The sequence below is a fragment of the Akebia trifoliata genome, chromosome 16 (assembly GCF_017979445.1).
Source record: "Akebia trifoliata isolate Shusen 1 chromosome 16, ASM1797944v1, whole genome shotgun sequence".
Lineage (NCBI taxonomy): Eukaryota > Viridiplantae > Streptophyta > Magnoliopsida > Ranunculales > Lardizabalaceae > Akebia > Akebia trifoliata.
In genome coordinates, this window is record NC_141390.1 from 23,391,965 (window position 1) to 23,411,056 (window position 19,092).

Below are 19,092 nucleotides of genomic sequence, written 5' to 3' on the forward strand. Positions count from 1 at the left end.
AATTCTTCTGTATTATGCCAAAAAAAATTCGAGTACGATTTTGCTGTTAAGCAATTTCTGTGCTAAGCTGAGAGAAAAGGACATCACGCCACGTGTATTGAAAAAAAGCTGATTGAAATTTCGGAGTATGGATATTACTATTTTATACACGTGGCGTGATGCCATTTATTCAGACAGAAATTTCTTAACAACAAATTCATACTCAAATATTTCCTCACAACGAGAGGTATTCGGGTTGCGGCTGTTAATGGATCGGATCATTCCAAAATACGATTCGATCCTAATTTTGTATTCGGATCAAGAATTTGGGCTGTAAATTTTATCCATAAGGATCCATTTAGATAAGTTGATCTGATAAAATGTGTGAACGACTGTAAATTATGTTATATATATTATATCAAGTTTATTTATATTTTTTGTATTAAAATGGATTTAATCTGGTTTGGACTCGACCCAATTTTTATTGGATTGGATTGGATTTGGATCCTATTGAGATTCTATATAAAACCCAATTTGTAAAGGGTAGGATTTGATTTTTATTGAATGAGTTATGAGTCTGTTTTGATCACTTCTTTATCAAATTCCAACGCAAGATTAAAATATAATTTTTTTTTTTGGGTAAAAGAAGTGATCGGTGTCGTTACCCCTATTTATATATAATTTTTTTATTTAATTCAAAAAATAAATAAATATTAACTAATTCGAATAACGTCAATGTTAAAATATTGTGAAAATTTTCAAGCTCTTGAATTGTATAATTGTTCTAGTAAATTAATATATTATTCAAAAGAGTCGCAATGAATGCACGCGGTTAGGTACTTGGTATAAACCATATTATGCATCCTCGCGATGCATATGATCCACTCACAACATAGAAAACATACTTCACACTGTTTGATCACTTTGAAGTTCACATTGCATGGACTATAAATTGAGGTATCTTGCAAAGTTCAATCATCCATTTTGTCAAATAATTTGACAAAGATAAAAATATTGGCACAATCTCCATAACAAATGATCATGGATAACTAAATAATAAAATCTTTCTTAGGCAAATCTACAAACAACAGTTCAACATCCTTCTTGTGCTCACAATTAGTTTAAAACATTGTAGAGATTTAAGCAGCTAAAGTTCAATGAGAATATCTATTCGAAAATTTAGCAGATTCATCGACCGAGTCACGTACATTTAATTGTGCAAATGTAATGCTCCTGCAAAGCCAACTTTCATTATGAGATATAATACACTTGCTGCCCTTCTCAAATGGTATTATAGAGGCACAAGAATGGATGAAAAGATGGAAATTGCCCCCTTTTGGAGCTCAATTCGAATATTGCTTCAAAAAGAAAAAAAGTGATTTCATTTAGAACCCATTGTACGAAATGCAGTAGAGTAAGAAGCATTTGAATTTGGGATGTGATAGAATTTTAGATAGGCATCTGTGCCATTGAAAGTTGAAGAATAAGATACTTACGAGCATACATTTTGAGCGCGAATTTCTTTGAATTTAGAGAAAATTTTCAACGATTTACTACACGAAGGAGCATTTTCGTTTGATGGTAAGGTAGGGACAGTGTTTGTGTTGGATTGATGAGTATAAGAGAATAAAAGGGGCTGTAAGAAGTCACACAAGTGTTGGCATATTAGAGAACATGAAAAGTAGTTCCCAACTTCTCTTCGAAGAGTGTTCAATAAAACGGATACTGAGCAAGTTGGAGAACAGTTACTTGATCGTTCTTTAATGCGGAAAAACTTGGGTCTTAATTTCTTGATATATTTGATCTAACAAATCGTATATTTGATCCAACTGGGGATGTAACCTTCCTCCAGCTAAAAACTCATGAACAACTTGATCCACCTCAATCAAGCTACAACCCGGATTCTTTCTTATTCCAACTTCCTCCATTATCCTTCTCATCCTCGTCGAATCATCCCACTGATCAGTCAAGGCATATAAGTTAGATGTGAGAATATAAGTTCCACTATCCTTAGGTTCCAACCTTGCCAACTCCTTCCCCACATCTTTATCTCCCAACCAATATCTTCCACCATGTATCCTAAACCCACTAAGCAAAGCCCCCCAGACAAACACATCGGGCTCCATTGACATTGCCTTTATGAGTTCTTGAGCTTCATCTAAGAGGTTCGCACGGCTAAGAAGATCAACCATGCATGTGTAGTGCTCAATCTTGGGTCTAGTGTTATAAACTCGATACATCTGATCAAAAATCTCTCGTCCTTTATCAACCAACCCTGCATGAGAGCAAGCACATAAGAGAGCAACAAATGTAATCCCATTCGGTCTAATCCCCTCTCTCTCCATGTCACTAAATAGGCTTAGCGCTTGAAGTGAATGCCCATGTATGGCAAACCCATAGATCATCGATGTCCACGAAGAAACACCTTTCTTCGCAATCTTATCAAACGTAGAGATTGAACCTTGTAGCAAACCACATTTGGAGTACATATCTACAAGAGAAGCGCCTAATATGTCATCCATTTCAATTCCGTGTTTTTCAATGTAACCATGAATCCAAACCCCTTGCTCAAGAGCTCCAAGATGTGCACAACAAGAGAGTACACTAACCAATATTGCTTGGTTAGGTATCACTCCTTCACTTAACATCTCTTTGAACATCCCAAGCCCATCCATGAATTTACTTCCCTGAGCAAACCCACATATAATTGCACTCCAAGTCGTGGCATTTCGTGCTGATGCATCATCAAAAAACTTCAATGCCATCTTCACTGAACCAAATCTTGCATGGGCCCCAATCATTGTGTTCCACGAGATGAGATCTCTATCTGACATCTCATTAAACATCTTCGAAGCCATTTCTAGACAACCGAACTTCACATATCCTCCCATCATTGCATTAAAAGTCCCAACATTCTTATCAATCGTACTTTCGAAAATTTCTTGAGCTTTGTCTAATGCTCCACATTTACAATACCCGGAAATCATCGAATTCCATAAAACCGTATCCCTTTCAGGAATTTCATCGAACAATATACGGGCAGCCTTAATCTCACCAAATTCAGAGTACATTCGCACTAAACTACTCCTGATAAAAGGGTCCAAACTGAAACCCATTGTGATAATCTTACCATGAACAGATTCACCAAACTCTACTGCCGACAAAAGAGTGCAAGCTTTGAGAACAAATGGGAATGTGAAATTATCCGATATGGGTACATTACGATTCATTTGTACATAAAACAAGAGAGCACGATTTGGGTCTCGGGCATTGATGAATGCTTTGATGATGGAATTGTGATCAAAGGAGTTTGGTTTCTCAATGTGGGCAAAAATCAAAGAAGCGAAATTCAAGTCGGGTTGGGGAGAAGTGGAAGAGAAGGAGAGGATTGTAGAGAGAGAGGAAGTGTGGTTGGAAAGTCCTGTTTGGATTATATGGGGAAGAAGTTGTTTGAGTTGTGCAACGGTTTTGCAAGTTTTGGAGAGTTGGTACAGTTTTTTAGCCGTTAGAACTTTCATACTCTTTATTGCATTTTAAAATACGATAAGGATTATGTGAGAGAAATAGCGCGGGAAAGTAACAGCTAAAGTGACCCGAGCTAGGGTTTCAATTGATCCGATCCGAAACCTGACCCGTTTCAATCGGAATAAAAGATTTGGGTTCCAATAAAGATCCGATCCTATTTATAATTTATCGGTTCAATTTCGATACCCACATCTGCTAAATTCTCTGTCTTCCCCTTCACCAAGCGCACCCACAAATGATATAAATACTACTGTTGCTTTAGGTTTACCTAAGTCAGTGGAATATTTCTATGTGGGTCTCACCAAAAAAGGATTGGGTTTTTTTTTTTTTTTTTTTCTTCATTTCATCATTTAGGGATCAATTCTATTTTCATGGTCTTATAAACAATCATTCATGATTTGTGAGGTCATTGATACGAATTATATCCAAATACCAAATACGTTCTCTAAATAACCTCCACGAAATAGAAGAGGCTCCAGAGAAGATCAATGAAAGAACTTGTTCTTCCTCTGTAAGAAATTCTTCCAATAATTCGGAATCCAATCTTTTCAAAAAAGAACGTACAGTACTCTTGTGTTTACGAGCCAAAGTTCTAGCACAAATCTGATCATATTAGAGCTCGTCAGGAAGTACTTGGTACTACGATCATTGGAGGAACAATACCTAACCCTGAGGATGCTCCAGAATCTTTTCGATTGCTCGTTCGCGAACTACGATCTTTGGCTCTGGAACTTAATCATTTCCTTGTATCTGAGAAGAACTTCCAGATTAATAGGAAGGAAGCTTGATCGGAATGAATCAGAATTTTTCTTCTATGATTGATCATAATCACGTTGTGGTGGGTATAGTTTAGTGGTAAAAGCATGATTCTTTCTATTAACAACTTAAATGGTTAAGGGGTCTTTCAATTTGATTCATAGTCTAATTAAACACTTTATTTTTTAAGAGAATTTAATCATTTTCCTCTCAACAATAGATTTGAGGAAGATTATACATTCTCGTGATTGTATCCAAGGGTCAATTATAAATTAAAAAAAAATTAGATTATGGAATCATGAAACACAATAGTGTGTGTGTGTTTTTTTTCATTTGAAAATGAGTAGTTCAGATAGAATCGAACTTTCGATTGATCCGGGCACTTGGGATCCTATGGATGAAGACATAGTTTCTATTGACCCCATTGAATTTCATTCGGAGGAGGAATCTTATAAAGATCGTCTTGATTTTTATCAAAGAAAGACAGGGTTAACTGAAGCTGTTCAAACAGGTATAGGTCAACTAAAAGGTATTCCCATAGCAATTGGGGTTATGGATTTTCAGTTCATGGGGGGCAGTATGGGATGCGTAGTAGGCGAGAAAATCACCCTTTCGAGAAAACATTAGTTTTCTCGAAGCCTTTTGCTCATCTCTTTCATCAAAGGGTGATATTTGATAATACCTGTCTAATAGATCCCCCACTAACCCGAGCAAACATGCAAATATCTGCCCTATATTCATTTGGGAATGTACTCCTTATGGGTTGAAGACCATATCAACAAGTGTTCCATTTTACAAATAAGGCATATCTTGTATAGGCAAAATTTTGGAAACGATACAATTATTCTCATGTCTTCCAACTGTTTTATCACCCATTTTAATTTCACGTTTTTGTGAAATATATACACAAATTATTATAACGAGTGAAAAAGCATTAATGGTTCCTATCCACTTCCATGTCAAGAAGTGCAATATGAGGTTCCAACTTGAAATCACTCCAACATGACTCGTAAAGACAAAACTTATATCTAAGTTAAAAAACAAAACTTGGAGGGAGTTGTTCCAAATTTAAGGGAGTTTTATGTTGGGAGTCGTGTTGGAGTGACCTCAAGCTAGAACCTCATGTCGCACTTCTTGACGTGAAAGTGGATAGGAACCATACATGTTCTTTAACTCATATCTCGATGAAAGGCATTTATGGTTCCAATACACTTTCATGTCAAGAAGTGTGATATGAGTTTTCAGCCTGAGGTCACTTCAGCATTATTCTTATATTAATAGTACTTGGAGCTTGAGGTCTGCCCAATCAAAGATTTTCTATTAGTTTGTTTGGCTAAATGGTAAAATTGTATGGAAAAAAAAAAGATAAACATAAATACCTAGAATCGAATCAAAATCGAAATAAAAAAACCTCAGTTCCGATTCCCTTTTTATTAGAATTGATTAGAGCTGGATCTAATAAAGAACCGAACCGATAAGAACTAGAATCATTAGATTATATCCGATGAGTACCCATGAATATCCCGAACCAATTTATTTTTACATTATACATGATTTAAAATTTTCCTATATTTTAAAATTAACATATATTATATAAGATTCTTCTATTTTTCATATAAACTAAATATTGTATCTTAAAATAGGTCATCTCTTCTTAAAGTTTTATTACTTGCAAAGAAGATGACCTTTAATTTTTTTAAAAACATCATAAAAATATTTGAATTTTTTTATAATATATTATGATTTTAAGTCTTTTTTCCCATTTGATTGTTGAGAACTAAAATGGATGAGTACCCTTGGTTCTGATTCCACTTATTTTAGAATCGGACCCAAAATCTAAAAAATATAATGGCTATGATTCTAATTTTCTTGTCAACCAATCCAGAACCAACCATTGACACCCCTTCTAGATTCTACCCTTTAAAATTTTATAGTAAGATCCACTCATGAAATATGACTCATGAGAAAACAGATCCCAACCATTTAGATACAAGATCTAACAGTTGTGATTTATGCGTATCTTGAAAACACATATCGCAAAGATACTTATCCCAAAAATAAATCTCAACCATTGGATTTTGTGTTTACACGGTCAGGATCATGTGTTTTTTTCATTCTTCATGTGTCAAGGGATCCTGATCCTTGTTTGTAATTTAAATAAAAATGTGATCTTGTGCTTAAGAATATTCTAATCCACTTTATTTTATTTATGAAAAGAAAAATGTAATTATTCAAACATATATTAACAAATAATTATAAAACAAATTAGATTATTTAACACATCTGGGTTTTAAAACCATGGCAATCTTTGCAGAATAAAGAATAAAGCTCGCTAATTACACAATACAGAATGTTTTTACCGAGCATGAGGTGTTCTATGGCCCAAATGATAGTTTTTGAAGATCCCATGGCCAACAATAAACAAAATCCAATAATTATAATACATTCAATCGAAACCATATAGGGTATCATTTGTGGTATGTATATAAATCAAACCAACCTGATTATTGGCTGTCCAAATATGAGCTGAGAGGCTAAAAAACAATTCCTTGGTAGAAAAAAATCGAAGGCGACACTGGTGATGGCGGGTCCTTAGTCCTGCAAGTGAAAACATATTTGGGAGAGGAGAGTTTCACTGTATAAGATACATAATGCTTTGAACTTTCCATTATCATAGTTTAATTATCAAAAGAAATATCATCATAATCAGTCACAAGCACAATATATTGAAGATGAAATTTAATCGAAAGTTTATTTTTGTATATTTAGGTGGAAATCAATATTCATTTCGCAACTGAAATTATTAAATTTCATAGAAAAAAAAACAAGATTTCGTTGGAAATATTTTGATGAACAGTAAGTAAAATTCAATCTGAATTTTCACTTTTGAACAAAATTATAACATTTACAAGTAACAATTTATAGAAATCGACAAAATAAATTGATTTTACAAACAATTTGTAAGTTTTTCTTTGAAAGGTGAAAGGACTAGTAAATCATTCAGTACCTAATAAACAATTATGATAATTTAGATACTTATGTACTTGGATATATGAATAAATTATTCACAAACATTTAAAAAATAAAAATATAATAATTTAGTTCTCGATAACTTGTTAATTTAAGCACGTGTTTTAACGTGAAGTTGTACTTCGTAACATTCCAGGTAGAATGCAACTATTTTGTAGTTGTCGAACTCTCAAGTACTAGAGCCAAATGTGTAGCGGAATGCCACTTATCTTTATTTCCGCAATCCAAATGGTTGTTTATGGGTGGCTAGATTGAGTCAAAAGTGTATTTTCATGTTTGCTGTATCAATTTCAACAATTTTTAACAAAAAAATTCTTCACATTCCCATGAATATTGTATTTATTTCCAAACTGATTGAAATGCTTCTACAAAATATTTCCCTTCTAGGCTGACCAAAATAGACACTAAAATTGAATTTTTAATCCATTGGTAGTTCCTATTACCCTCAGATGCTTATTCCCAGTGTATTTATTGCACTTTAACATGTGCCCTTAGGGACACGTTAACAAAACCCATTAACAATTTATCAAATGGATGGAAAAAACCAAACACGTAATTTAAGAAAGAAATGACACATACCTTGGAGCTACCTGTCAGAAGGGTAACTGCCATGAACTGCTCAATCTCAAAACATCACGATGAGAAGCATTGTGGTTCCCTTGCTACCTTAACCCGAACATGATGGAAATACAGGAATGGGGTTCAAATATCCTAGACGATCCCTAAAGAAATGCTGGAAGTTGCATTGATCTTAAGGGGATGCTCTGGGATATAGGTCAGCCCTGTCATGCCAGGCATATTTCCCAATTAGAATTTCAGATTGATAATCAGATCTGCATACTTTTGTTAAAGAAAAAAAAACATTTTTGCAGGAATCCCATTGGGAAATGATGCTGAGAGTTTAGCATTGCACATCTCCCTAGTCATGAAGAACCAAATTTTCTTATAAAATAGCAGAAATTATTCTAGAATCTGCATGGGTTTTCACAGAAAAAGACCAGTCCAGTACTCCAGTCTGGTCAAAAACCCTTAGTTGGCAACTTCAGGTATTATACAGTTAGAATATGTAGATTTGATGTATTATTATTATTTATTTTAAAAAAAAAACATTTGATATGGCAGAACTTTTCAAAGATATATAAAATATGGGTAATAAAAAACATAAAATGGGCCTATTATAACCAAACTTGGAGCTAATTACCCTTTAAAGACAGCTGAAATTTTGACCTGAAAACTCTATATTAAACCTCAATGTACCCTTGCCAGCATTTTGGCATTCCAGTTTCTAACAACTGAATTTCTGATATTTTCTTTGAGTGTCGACCAAACTATAATTTTTCCTGTATCGTACTTTTTCTTTATGAAATAATAACTACAACTATATCCTTTCAATGTAACTGCTACAAAATCAAGATAAGAGAATGAGAATATGCATACCTTTCTCCTTAACATGAATCTGGAGAGTATCTAGAGTAATAATGCCATCTGTCAACGGGAGCAACTCGAGCTTCACAGTAGCCATAGATTGACAAGGAACACATCTAATGCAACCACATCGAAAAAAAAATGATCCTCAATATTTTCATCCAAAATTAAAAATAGAGAGCTTCTATTGGCACCCCAACTTTTACTTATTACACCCCATTTTCTTAAATTATTTATCACACCCCAATTAAAGATTAAAACACACTCTTCAAACATTACAAAGGTTTGGCTCAAAGTATAAAAAAAATTAGCACTCGTTCAAACAATTTTGGTAGTTGTTTCTATACCTAAACACAAAAGATAGAAATCTAGCAAACAAAAAGAGAGAGAGAGAGTTTCTATTGACACCCCAACTTTTATTTATTCTCAACCATTCACTTATTTTCTTTATTTTTAATTGGGGTGCTAATAGCAGCTCTCTAAAAATATCAAGAAGGCAGATAATATTACCCTAGAGGAACTGCACTCTGCAACAACAGCTGTGTACAACCCCAACCAGTATTTGAAACAACATCAGTGCCGAGAACAGTATTCTCGTTGAGAGAGACAGATCTTATTCCACCACTAGCCTTTTCTTCTGGATTCTTCGATACAAGAGGCAATGAGCTCAGCCTCTGCACACCATTACTGCATCTCTCTCTTCCTGCAAACTCAGAAAGGCCAACAAATAGGCTCATTGGAGTTGATGGTGTAGAATTCAAGGGTACTACTGATGCAGGTGAAGTAATTGATGCTGGAGCAAGAATTGTTAAGGTTAGATCCTCTGACGTTAAATTTGAAGCTTGAAGGGTCAACACCTGAAAATATGATAAAAATAGAGAGCTTCTATTGCCAAACCATCTTTTGCTAATGCCACCCCCAAGATGTGTTAATTCTTTGATGACTTACATATGAATTAGGGTGGCATTAGCAAAAGTTGGTGTGGAAATATAATCTCTAAAAATTAAGATAGTAAGTTACGAGTTTAATGTGCTTAACAAAAAGAAACAGAACAACTTCATTAGATAGTTATGTAACCTGAACAGGAAGATGAGAAACTCTTCCATTGGGTCCAAAAGTTTGCTCTGACATTTCAGACGCAACAGAGATCATGAGATCTCTTGTGACACGTGGTTGCCAACTTGTCGGTTGCTTAAAAAATAGCCTTGATTCTATGGCATACATCACAAGCAAAACATTTAAATCAGTATAATAAAAATAGAGAGCTTCTATTGCCACCCCAACTTTTACTAACAGCACCCCAATATGTGTGCTAATATGAATTGGGGTTCTGTTAGCAAAAGTTGTTGTGGCAATAGAACCTCTCTAAAAGTACACTCTTTCAATATTTCAGAATGGTACAGACAAAATGTAAGTACCAGTGTAGTTGCATCGACATGATACTAAAACCATGTACTGATCAGCACTTGAAGAAACCCTCCTTTCTTCAATCTTGGATGGCAGATGTGTATTAGGATTTAACCCTCCGGCCAGAGAGTGTGATGACGGAGAATTTCTTTCACTGTTAGTCTTAGGATTCCTCCACATCGAAGTCGTTGGTTTGAGAATGAAAGAGTGTTCTTCTCCTCTCCTGCCATGTTAAACATCAAAATCGGCTCTTGTGACTAGAACAAGAACTTGTGAATCCAAAAGATGTGTTCCATTCTATGGTGCCTGGAAACTATTTGGTTTCTTTTTTCATTTTCTCCTTCACTGGACAAGGCTATTAATCCATTTGCACATGATGTAGACACTAGATTCACAATTTTATGTTCTTCAATTTCTTACATAAGTAGTGAGGTTATCTTGACTCTCCAAAAATAGAAATATATATAACAAGGGGTAAGAATGACTGAAGGCAAAAAGTCCATCTAGAAAAAAAGTTGCAAAATATATACATTACATAAGATATATATATATATATAACAAAACAAAAAAATATTCATAATGAAGACAGGTTGACTGTAAATTTTTCAAGTTTACAGAGATGTAAACTTGACTATGCACACCTGATTTTCATTTCGATGGTACACTCACAGGCTATATCATATATAGTTATATTTCTACAGATATTCGAAACATCATAAAAGTATAAAGTGCAGAGAAATACAAGCAGAATTTGAAGTCACGATGGGTTGAAAATGACACCAAACATGGTCATATATACAAAACTGAAGCAAAATAGAAACCAATGCTGATTGTTACTGAGACGGAAACATTGCATTATTCAATTTCTCAAGCATAGCTTAGAAAATTTTGAAACAGACTTCCTTGGCCACAAGCCATTGTTTCTTGATCGGTACGGCCACAACCCAAAACCATAAAAGTTCTTCTCCGGGGTCTGCAGCTTTAGCATAAGGTGAATAGCTTAAGAAGAAATCTTGTTATGCCTCACTTAGAAAAATGATACCCCATGAGCACGTCAGTAAACCTTCAAGATGGAATTTTTTTATTGTGAAGTCTTGAGAAATGAAGTTTATATTCTTACGCACTAAGAGAAATCATTCCAAGGGAATCCAAAAATAGATAGTTTAAGATCAATACTCTCCACCACACCCCTTTTACCCTGCCCGAAGTTTTCTAACTGAAGGGGAGATCTACCTGTAATTCAGAAGGAAAACTTGTACTCCATGACAAAAGATGCTTCAAAAACATGAATGTTAACACTTGACAAACAAAAATAGCACGGATGAAATTGCCAAGATAGAATTTGGTTTTTAACCAAAAAAAATTGTTTTTTTTTTTTTTCTAATTTATCTAAGTGCTTATAAAAAAATGGTTTTTAACAAGGAAATTTATAAACTGATGTACATAGCATAGGCACCAACCTGAGGGAAAGATTTGGCAAACTGTGGTCATTTCCAGCTTCAACGCATGCAATTGGCAAGGATTGAGGTGGTCCACCGTTTGAAGCCTCCTCAAAAACAACTGTTATTGCATCTAAAAATATCACAAGATCTGGTGTGTGTACTGGAGAAACATTCTGCGAAAACAATATATTTAATGTTAGAATTGAACGACAGAATCCAACAAATAAGTTCACAACATACTCTATAGAAACGTTCTAAACAGCTCCAAAAATATTTACAAACCACACTAATTTGATTATGTGAACTCATACCTTTATCTGAACACAAAGGAGATCTTCCGTATTGCAGTCCGAAGCAAAAGAATGGATCTCTACTGGTTGAATAATTTCAAGTTTTCTTCTCCACTTCTTGCCCGGTATATACATACCTTCCAATCCACAATGAACAGAAAATCTTTCTGGCTCCAATGACACACCTCGAAAAGATAAAAGCTCCTCATTCCCAACTTCTTGACTCTTCACAGACTTCTGGGGTGAGAACTGATCCCAAGCTTCGAGGTCAAAGATAGGTTTGGAATTGGAGGTCGGAACAGGAGGTAGTGCGGTGCTTTGAGGAAGTGAAGGCATAGAATGGCTTCTAGAGTGACCAAAAGAGAAGAGTTGGGAACCTGACGAGACAGAAAAACTAGGCTTATGAGACACGCTAACAGTGCCAGAACTTGAACTCAAAGAAGGGGGAGATAATGAGTTAGATGGATGGGGAAGAGTACAATCCAAAGGAAGCAACCATTTAAGCAGTTCGTGGCATGGGCCGTCCTGCTTTTCATCAACTAATTTGCCTGGATTCTCAGAAGCAGAACTTCTATCCTGATTCTCAAATTGAAGAACTTCAAGGACAGGATTTTTTAAAAAATCAATTCCAACATTCACTTGTAAAAGTACCTGGATCCTTCCAAACAAGAAAATGGGATGAGAATAAGTCCCAGTTCAGGAACTGATTTTTTCAAACTATTTAAAGTTACATATATATAGCGGAATACTAACGTTCAAGACCTCATGGGGATGTTAGCATTCTTCACCATAATTTTTTTTCCAATCATATCCCTACCCATTTTGTCTTTTGGTGAAAAAGAAAAGGATATATTAATCTTTTTACATAATAAATGCTTATTTACATAATAAATGCATTTAAATGTTTTGTTTGTAATAAATGCTTTGACAATCAATGCAAACAAGAATTTATTATGTAAAAAGACAAACATACTCTTATCTTTTTCACTAAAAGACAACATGGTTAGGAGTATTATTGGAAAAAGAATGTTTAAAAAAATGCTAACGTCTCTATGAGATCTTGGACATTAATATTCCTCATAAATATGTGTGCATATATCAAAATAAGTAAATAAAAATACAATTCAAACTCACAGAAAAAACTAAGTAACAAAGTATCATAATTAACAACAACATTACAGTGCTACACACTAGTTCATTAGCAATTTCCAAAGAGAAAAACCCTGTCGTTCTATCAATTTCCAAAGAGAAAAACCCTTTCGTTTTTTAGTTTTCGATCCAGTTCAAAGCCATCAAGCGTGTAAAGTTTGTGCTGATAACGGCTGCAAGTGAAAATATATACATTTTGTAAATATTCAAGCCGTCTCAGGAGGACACAGGTCATTCATCTAGTTGATCAAGTTAGCCATCAATGCACGTTTCGGCAAGAAAATTTTCTTAACCCATTAGCTTGGTTAAAGTAAACTAAATGAAAAATAACAGGAATGCCTTCTTCTGATTTTCATAAATGAGTTAAGAAAGTATAGGAATTGCATGTTCTGTTTTTCCTGGATTATTTTAAGGTGGTATATATGGAAACCCAAAGTTCTGTGAATGTTCTTGTGAATCTTTTAGGCAAGTGAAAAGCAAGGGCATTGGAGTTCTGCAACACGAGGAAGCCTTTAGTAGTCCCCTGTAGGGACCTCAACTAATTCCTAATTTAGTTGCCTTGCTTACCAGGAAGGTGGAAAAAGGATCAAAAGATCATATAATTAGAACCGAGAAGCAGACAAATTATAACATATTCTCAACCTATGCGAAAAAAATTCAATTGAAGTTCACTATGAGTCATCTTAATCAACCTATTGGTCACTTGTTTTCTTGTTTATATCAATAAATTTTTTGCCTCAAAAAAATCAACTTTGTAATGAACATTAAGAAATAATGCTCTCCAAGATACCAAACCGGACTACCAATCAAGATGTAAATTATCCAAGTCCAACGTATTGTACTGGAATATATTAAACAGACAACAAACTCCATCTATCGTCTAGACTAATTCATTTAGAGGAATGATAATACTTGAAAATTCTCCTTTTACAAGAACGCAGAAAGAATGACTAATTTCATGGACAAGCATAAAACATACCACTATGTCCCCATTAGAAAGAGAACAGCATTTGACGGTATTTTTAGCCACCCCACCAGATACACTCGCATCAAAATTTCCTCTATCAAAAATTGCATTGAGATGAGTAACCTTTCTTGAAGTCTTTCTTGCTCCTGCATCATTTTCTGTGAATTTTTCTCCAACCAAAACAGAGCTTTCTGGATATGGTTCTTGTCCACTTTTTTTTGACCAAAGTGGCTCATCCGCCTCAGCAATTCTAACAAAAAAGTGAGAATTTTTAAATCTAGCTAATTGTGCCTCAGTCTGCTTTTTGTGGTCTTCCAATCTAAGAAGAGATTCACTTGCTGAAATATCTACTCCTGTATCAATCTTATTTTTGTTTAACAGAGTTTTGCCATTCTGTTCTATAACAAAATTGGATTCAGTCCCTAAACTTTCATTTTTCTGCTTAGTAAGAATGCCATTTTTACTCAGCATAGCAGCAACTTTAAATGGAGTTATAATATTTGTATCCTGCTTCGGGGCCGATAAGCATACCAATATATGAACCAGTTCACCTGATGGTAAACATGGAATTAGTGGCCAATACAACACCTTATGAGATTACTTAGTGCATTGCAAACTTGAAAGACAGAAACAGAAACATTCAAGAATGATATATAGGTACCAGGAAAAATAATGGAGCGATCCAATGAGCGAAATGAACATATATCTGGATAATCACTCCAATTATCAGGAAGCTCCTCTGCAAGCACATATTGAGCATTAGGAATAATTGAAAAAGAAAAAATACATTGTTCATTTAAGAAATTTAATTTTAGCAAATTGAGGGTATGGGCTAAAGAGAAAATGTTGCTTAGATCATTATCAAAATAGTGTTTAAGAAAACTAGGCATTGGACTTGTTCAATAGTATAAGAACACATTGCTTACATTTCTTGGAGTTCAAGATATGTTCAGTTACGGAATCAAAGACTTTATCATCATCATCATCATTGAATGAAAAATCCCAATTATTTGGGGTTGGTAACATGAATCTTGTCCAGCCATTAAACTCAAATTGGGCATTGTAAGTGTTCACAGTGATTTTTTTTATATCTTATTTTATCTTCTCTTTTGTTTAGTAAATGTCTGCTTATATTCACAGTAAGGATGTTATACAAGGAGACAATTCATTGTGCACGAAGACACCACATTTTTAACATGTGTGACTCACCCGTTTGTGTAACCGCTAGTGTTAAGTTGAACAAGAGGTCATGAAGTGGGATGATTAGACATTTAATAAATTTTCTTTCTAGTTTTATCTATCAATATATCATGGTATCTAATTTCATGTGGTTCATCCTTTTAGATGAACCAGAGCCATAGTATTGCACATCAATGCCAACATCAGTATTTCAATGACATCTGCAAGTCAAATGCAACAAGCCAAACAAAGTTAGACTCACCAACTAGGATAGCAAATGGGTCAGACTAACCTGCTAACACTTCAGTTTGGACCCGACTAGAATTAGATCTAGATACACATTAAGGTATGGATAATGGTGGTTGAACCTGGGCCAAACATTTAGGATATGATTGGAATGTCGATGAATCAAGATCAGCCTCGACCAAACCCAAATCTAAAATCATCCCAGGCCTATCTAAAATTCATGTTACGGTTTTTCTGATGAGCTCCCACTGCTGTACACAAAATGGGTAAGTGACCATGTGTTAACACAAACGTAGGAAACATCTGAAGATGAACAATAGGAAAAGATATTTGTGGGTCATTCTTTCATTTGTTGTGTGTTGGGGGATTTGGAAAGAGAGGATCAGAATGGTGTTTCAGGGGTAAGGCAAAGGTTCCTCATGAGGTGATTCTGGACATTTTGGGTTTACTGTTTTACTGGAGCAAACTGTGCAAAGACTTTGAAGGGGTTTTCTTTGAGGATTCTGTCTTCAAGAGGGAGTTACTTTGTAGTGCTTAGCTTATTTGAGGGTTTGGGTGTTTATAGTGGGAGGCTTTTGTTTTCTTTTTATTTTTTTTTCCTGTTTTTGTTCTTATTTTGCTTTTCTGTGAAGGGGCTATCTCGGCCTCTTGCTTTTTCTTTTTTTAATCTTTAATAAAAAAAAAAATTATATTTATAAAAATAAATAAAATATTGTCAGACCATTTCCCTTGATCATGCGATCATGATGACTAGACTCCTGAGTTTGAAACTTGTCCTCAGTCCCAGAGATATTAGAGTTAATATGCATATATTTACATAGCATCTAGAAGAAAAACAACACAATTCGTTAACCAATTTTGACTCTAACCATGTAATCATGATTATAAGCCATAAATTCATCACTGACATTCTAGCTTTACTCACAACTCTTGAGTCAAAACGGAGGCATGAGAACATCTTACAATACTAACACAAGTACTTAGACAAAACATATATAACACAACAAATCAGTCTAAAGTAATATAATAAATGGATAAAGGAATTACTGTAGGGAATGATTATCCATCCTTCATCTTCAGTGACATCTGTGTGGTTTTCAATGACTGGAACTTGGTTCTTTGTACTTGGATCAGCAACATCACTGTTTTCAACTCTAACTCTGCTGCTATCTCCATCACCATCTTCAGATGATGAAAATGGATTTTCAGCAATAAGACCCTCTAAAGTGGTTGCTTCTCTAGGCATGGAATGTGCATCCATCGGGAGTCCATGAACTTTCGGTTGATCTGAAACTACAGGCTGTGTCCTTAACAGAAAATTCATCGTCCCTACAAAGATATCTGCAGATTTTCACTGGAATTTAAGTTTAAAAAAACTCCAATTTATTTTCAGATCTTCCAATCATAGACAACTTACCTCTCGATCTGGAGATTTAGGATTTCAAATGAATTATTAAGTGTCCAGTTTCTCCAATTATGCAAAACTGAAATTCAGTCTTGGGCTTCAAAATTGAGCTCATTTTCTACCATAAATGCATAGTTTCCTCTTTGATGCCATTCAAAACTGAACCCCAACCATGTAATAATGTGATCCTACACGAGAAGAGATTCAAAAAGTGATGAAACCATAAAAATTTCATGTTTGATTTCAACATAAAATGCTCAAAACATAGCTCATCCATAATTGAATCCTACTTTGTGACAGATACAGACAAGATTAACAAAATTGAACAACACTAATATGAACATTCGAACACAATCACATAGCAAAAAAAAAAAAAAGCCAAAACAGTAGGGGAGGAAAATCATGGACAACGTACCTCTAGATCTGGAAATCTATTACTTCCGATGAGTTTCTCAATTAAAAAAGATTGGACAAAGAGAAAGAGATAGAGAGGCAAAATTGTATACTTTCTCCAAAGAATCAAGACTGAAATTCAGACTAGTGTTTCAAAATTGAGCTTATTTTCTCTTACAAAGATCTAGTTTTCTCTTTGATTCCATTCAAATCTGAACTCTAATCATGTAAGACTGTGATCCTATATGAAAAGCTATCGACCCTTAATCAAGATCTCAATTACGAAAACCAAAACGCATGATAATAGATTAAAAAATTAACTGAACTACAAGAATTTTCTGCTTAATCTGAACATAAAATGCTAGAAATCTAGATCGTCCAGAGAACAGAATCGATCCATAACTAACAAGAAATCAATGAGAGTAAAAAAGAAAAAAAAAACAGTTGCAGAGGTAAATCATGGAGAATGTACCTCTCGATCTAGAGATCTAGGGTTTCAGATAAATTTCGCCATTAAAAACCTTCGGCCGAGAGAAATTTGGAGGTTTTGCTTCGGTTTGATCTTCTGTTCTACTTTGCTTACTCAGTTGGAGCGGAAGAAATTTGTCCAAATTTTGACAAACATGTGTCCGGGCACGCGTTAAAGTAAAATGCAATAAATAGACCCTGAGAAATTGAATTTTGTATCGAAAATTTCTTTAAAAAAACGGGAAAATTACTTGAAGACCCCCATGGAGTAGTCATTAGGCTATGGACGGTCTCTCAATAGTTCATTTAGTGAAATTTTTTTTTTTTTTTTTTTTTTAACTTTCCCACGATCTCATTTCACATCTATAAGGTCTTGAAATGCTCAAATTACTCTTTTCTAATCTTATTCACATAGTTAAGAATTTTTAACGACGATCTTTAATCATGAATAATGAATAAAAAATAATATTCTCTTAAATTTGAACATTTAGACATATTTTATTTTTATTTATTATTTTGATGTTTCATTAAGAAAAATGAAGAACGAAGTTAAGATTTGAATTTCTTTCTAATGATTAAGTTGTAGTTTTTTATTTGTAACTATATTTTATGCATTTTAAATGTTTCAAGGAGATTTATCCAAAATTGAACCAAAAAAATATTTTTAAAAAATGAAAAAAAAAAAATTCTAATTTACATTCACAACTTTTAATTACTCTTCAACAATTTGTTATTATTGTTGAATTCATATATAAAAAGATATTCAAAATAAAAAATTCCTATGAACTTGATCCAAAGTTTTGAAAATGGATGATTACATAACTCCCAAATTTAAACGTAAAATCCAAATGTGAAAAGTAATTTTTTTTGAAATTTTTTTTTTCAAAGTTCATAGAATTTTGTCTTCTACAACCCTAAGGCTATGTTTGGATTGAGAGAAATGGAGAGAAGAGAAGATAAAATAAATAAGTTTCTCCCCATTTCTCTTATTTGGATTGTTAAGTGGGGAGTGAAGGAGAGAAAAAAAATGTTAATTTTCTTTTTCTTCAAAAGTGGAGAGAAGAGGAGAGAAATAGAGAGAAACTCTTATAAAATATTTTATTATTCTAACTCTGCCCCTAAATATCTTTTATGATATTTTAAAATATCTAAGTTATCCCAAATTCTCTCCTATCAATCTAAACATGGTGGAGAGAAAATGAATTTCTCTTCTCTCCACTTCTCTCGATTCAAACATAGCCTAAAGCATCTGATCATGGTTTTGAATGCCATAATCTTGTCCTCTACAACCCTAAAGCATCTGATCATAGACTTTTAATATGGTTTTTTTTATAATTAGCACAAAAGATCAATTAAAATAATGATTTTTTATATATATATATTAAAATCTAATTCAAATAATAAAAATAATTTTCCACGAAAGTTTTTATG

The 19,092-nt window shown here is 34.0% G+C and overlaps 1 protein-coding gene and 1 pseudogene across 4 annotated transcripts; both read right to left on the reverse strand.

Moving 5' to 3' along the window:
* Positions 1-1,739: 1,739 nt before the first annotated feature.
* On the reverse strand, positions 1,740-3,209 carry LOC147382949 (pentatricopeptide repeat-containing protein At5g66520 pseudogene; annotated as a pseudogene).
* Positions 3,210-6,510: 3,301 nt separating this feature from the next.
* On the reverse strand, positions 6,511-17,827 carry LOC147382950 (uncharacterized). 4 transcript variants are annotated; one of them, XM_086427782.1, is made up of 14 exons: positions 17,666-17,827; positions 16,813-16,988; positions 16,443-16,736; positions 14,632-14,709; positions 13,983-14,521; positions 12,334-12,505; positions 11,876-12,231; positions 11,583-11,737; positions 10,134-10,345; positions 9,793-9,926; positions 9,226-9,572; positions 8,728-8,831; positions 7,870-8,072; positions 6,511-6,858 (listed from the first exon to the last, which is right to left on the reverse strand). In XM_086427782.1, the coding sequence occupies exons 3-13, from the start codon at positions 16,717-16,719 to the stop codon at positions 8,002-8,004; spliced, it is 2,445 nt and encodes an 814-aa protein (XP_086283908.1). In that variant the 5' UTR covers positions 16,720-16,736; positions 16,813-16,988; positions 17,666-17,827; the 3' UTR covers positions 6,511-6,858; positions 7,870-8,001. The 4 variants fall into 4 exon arrangements, with proteins under 4 accessions (XP_086283908.1, XP_086283907.1, XP_086283906.1 ...); XM_086427781.1 differs by having other exon boundaries at positions 11,876-12,505; positions 16,443-16,724; XM_086427780.1 differs by having other exon boundaries at positions 11,876-12,505.
* Positions 17,828-19,092: the final 1,265 nt, after the last annotated feature.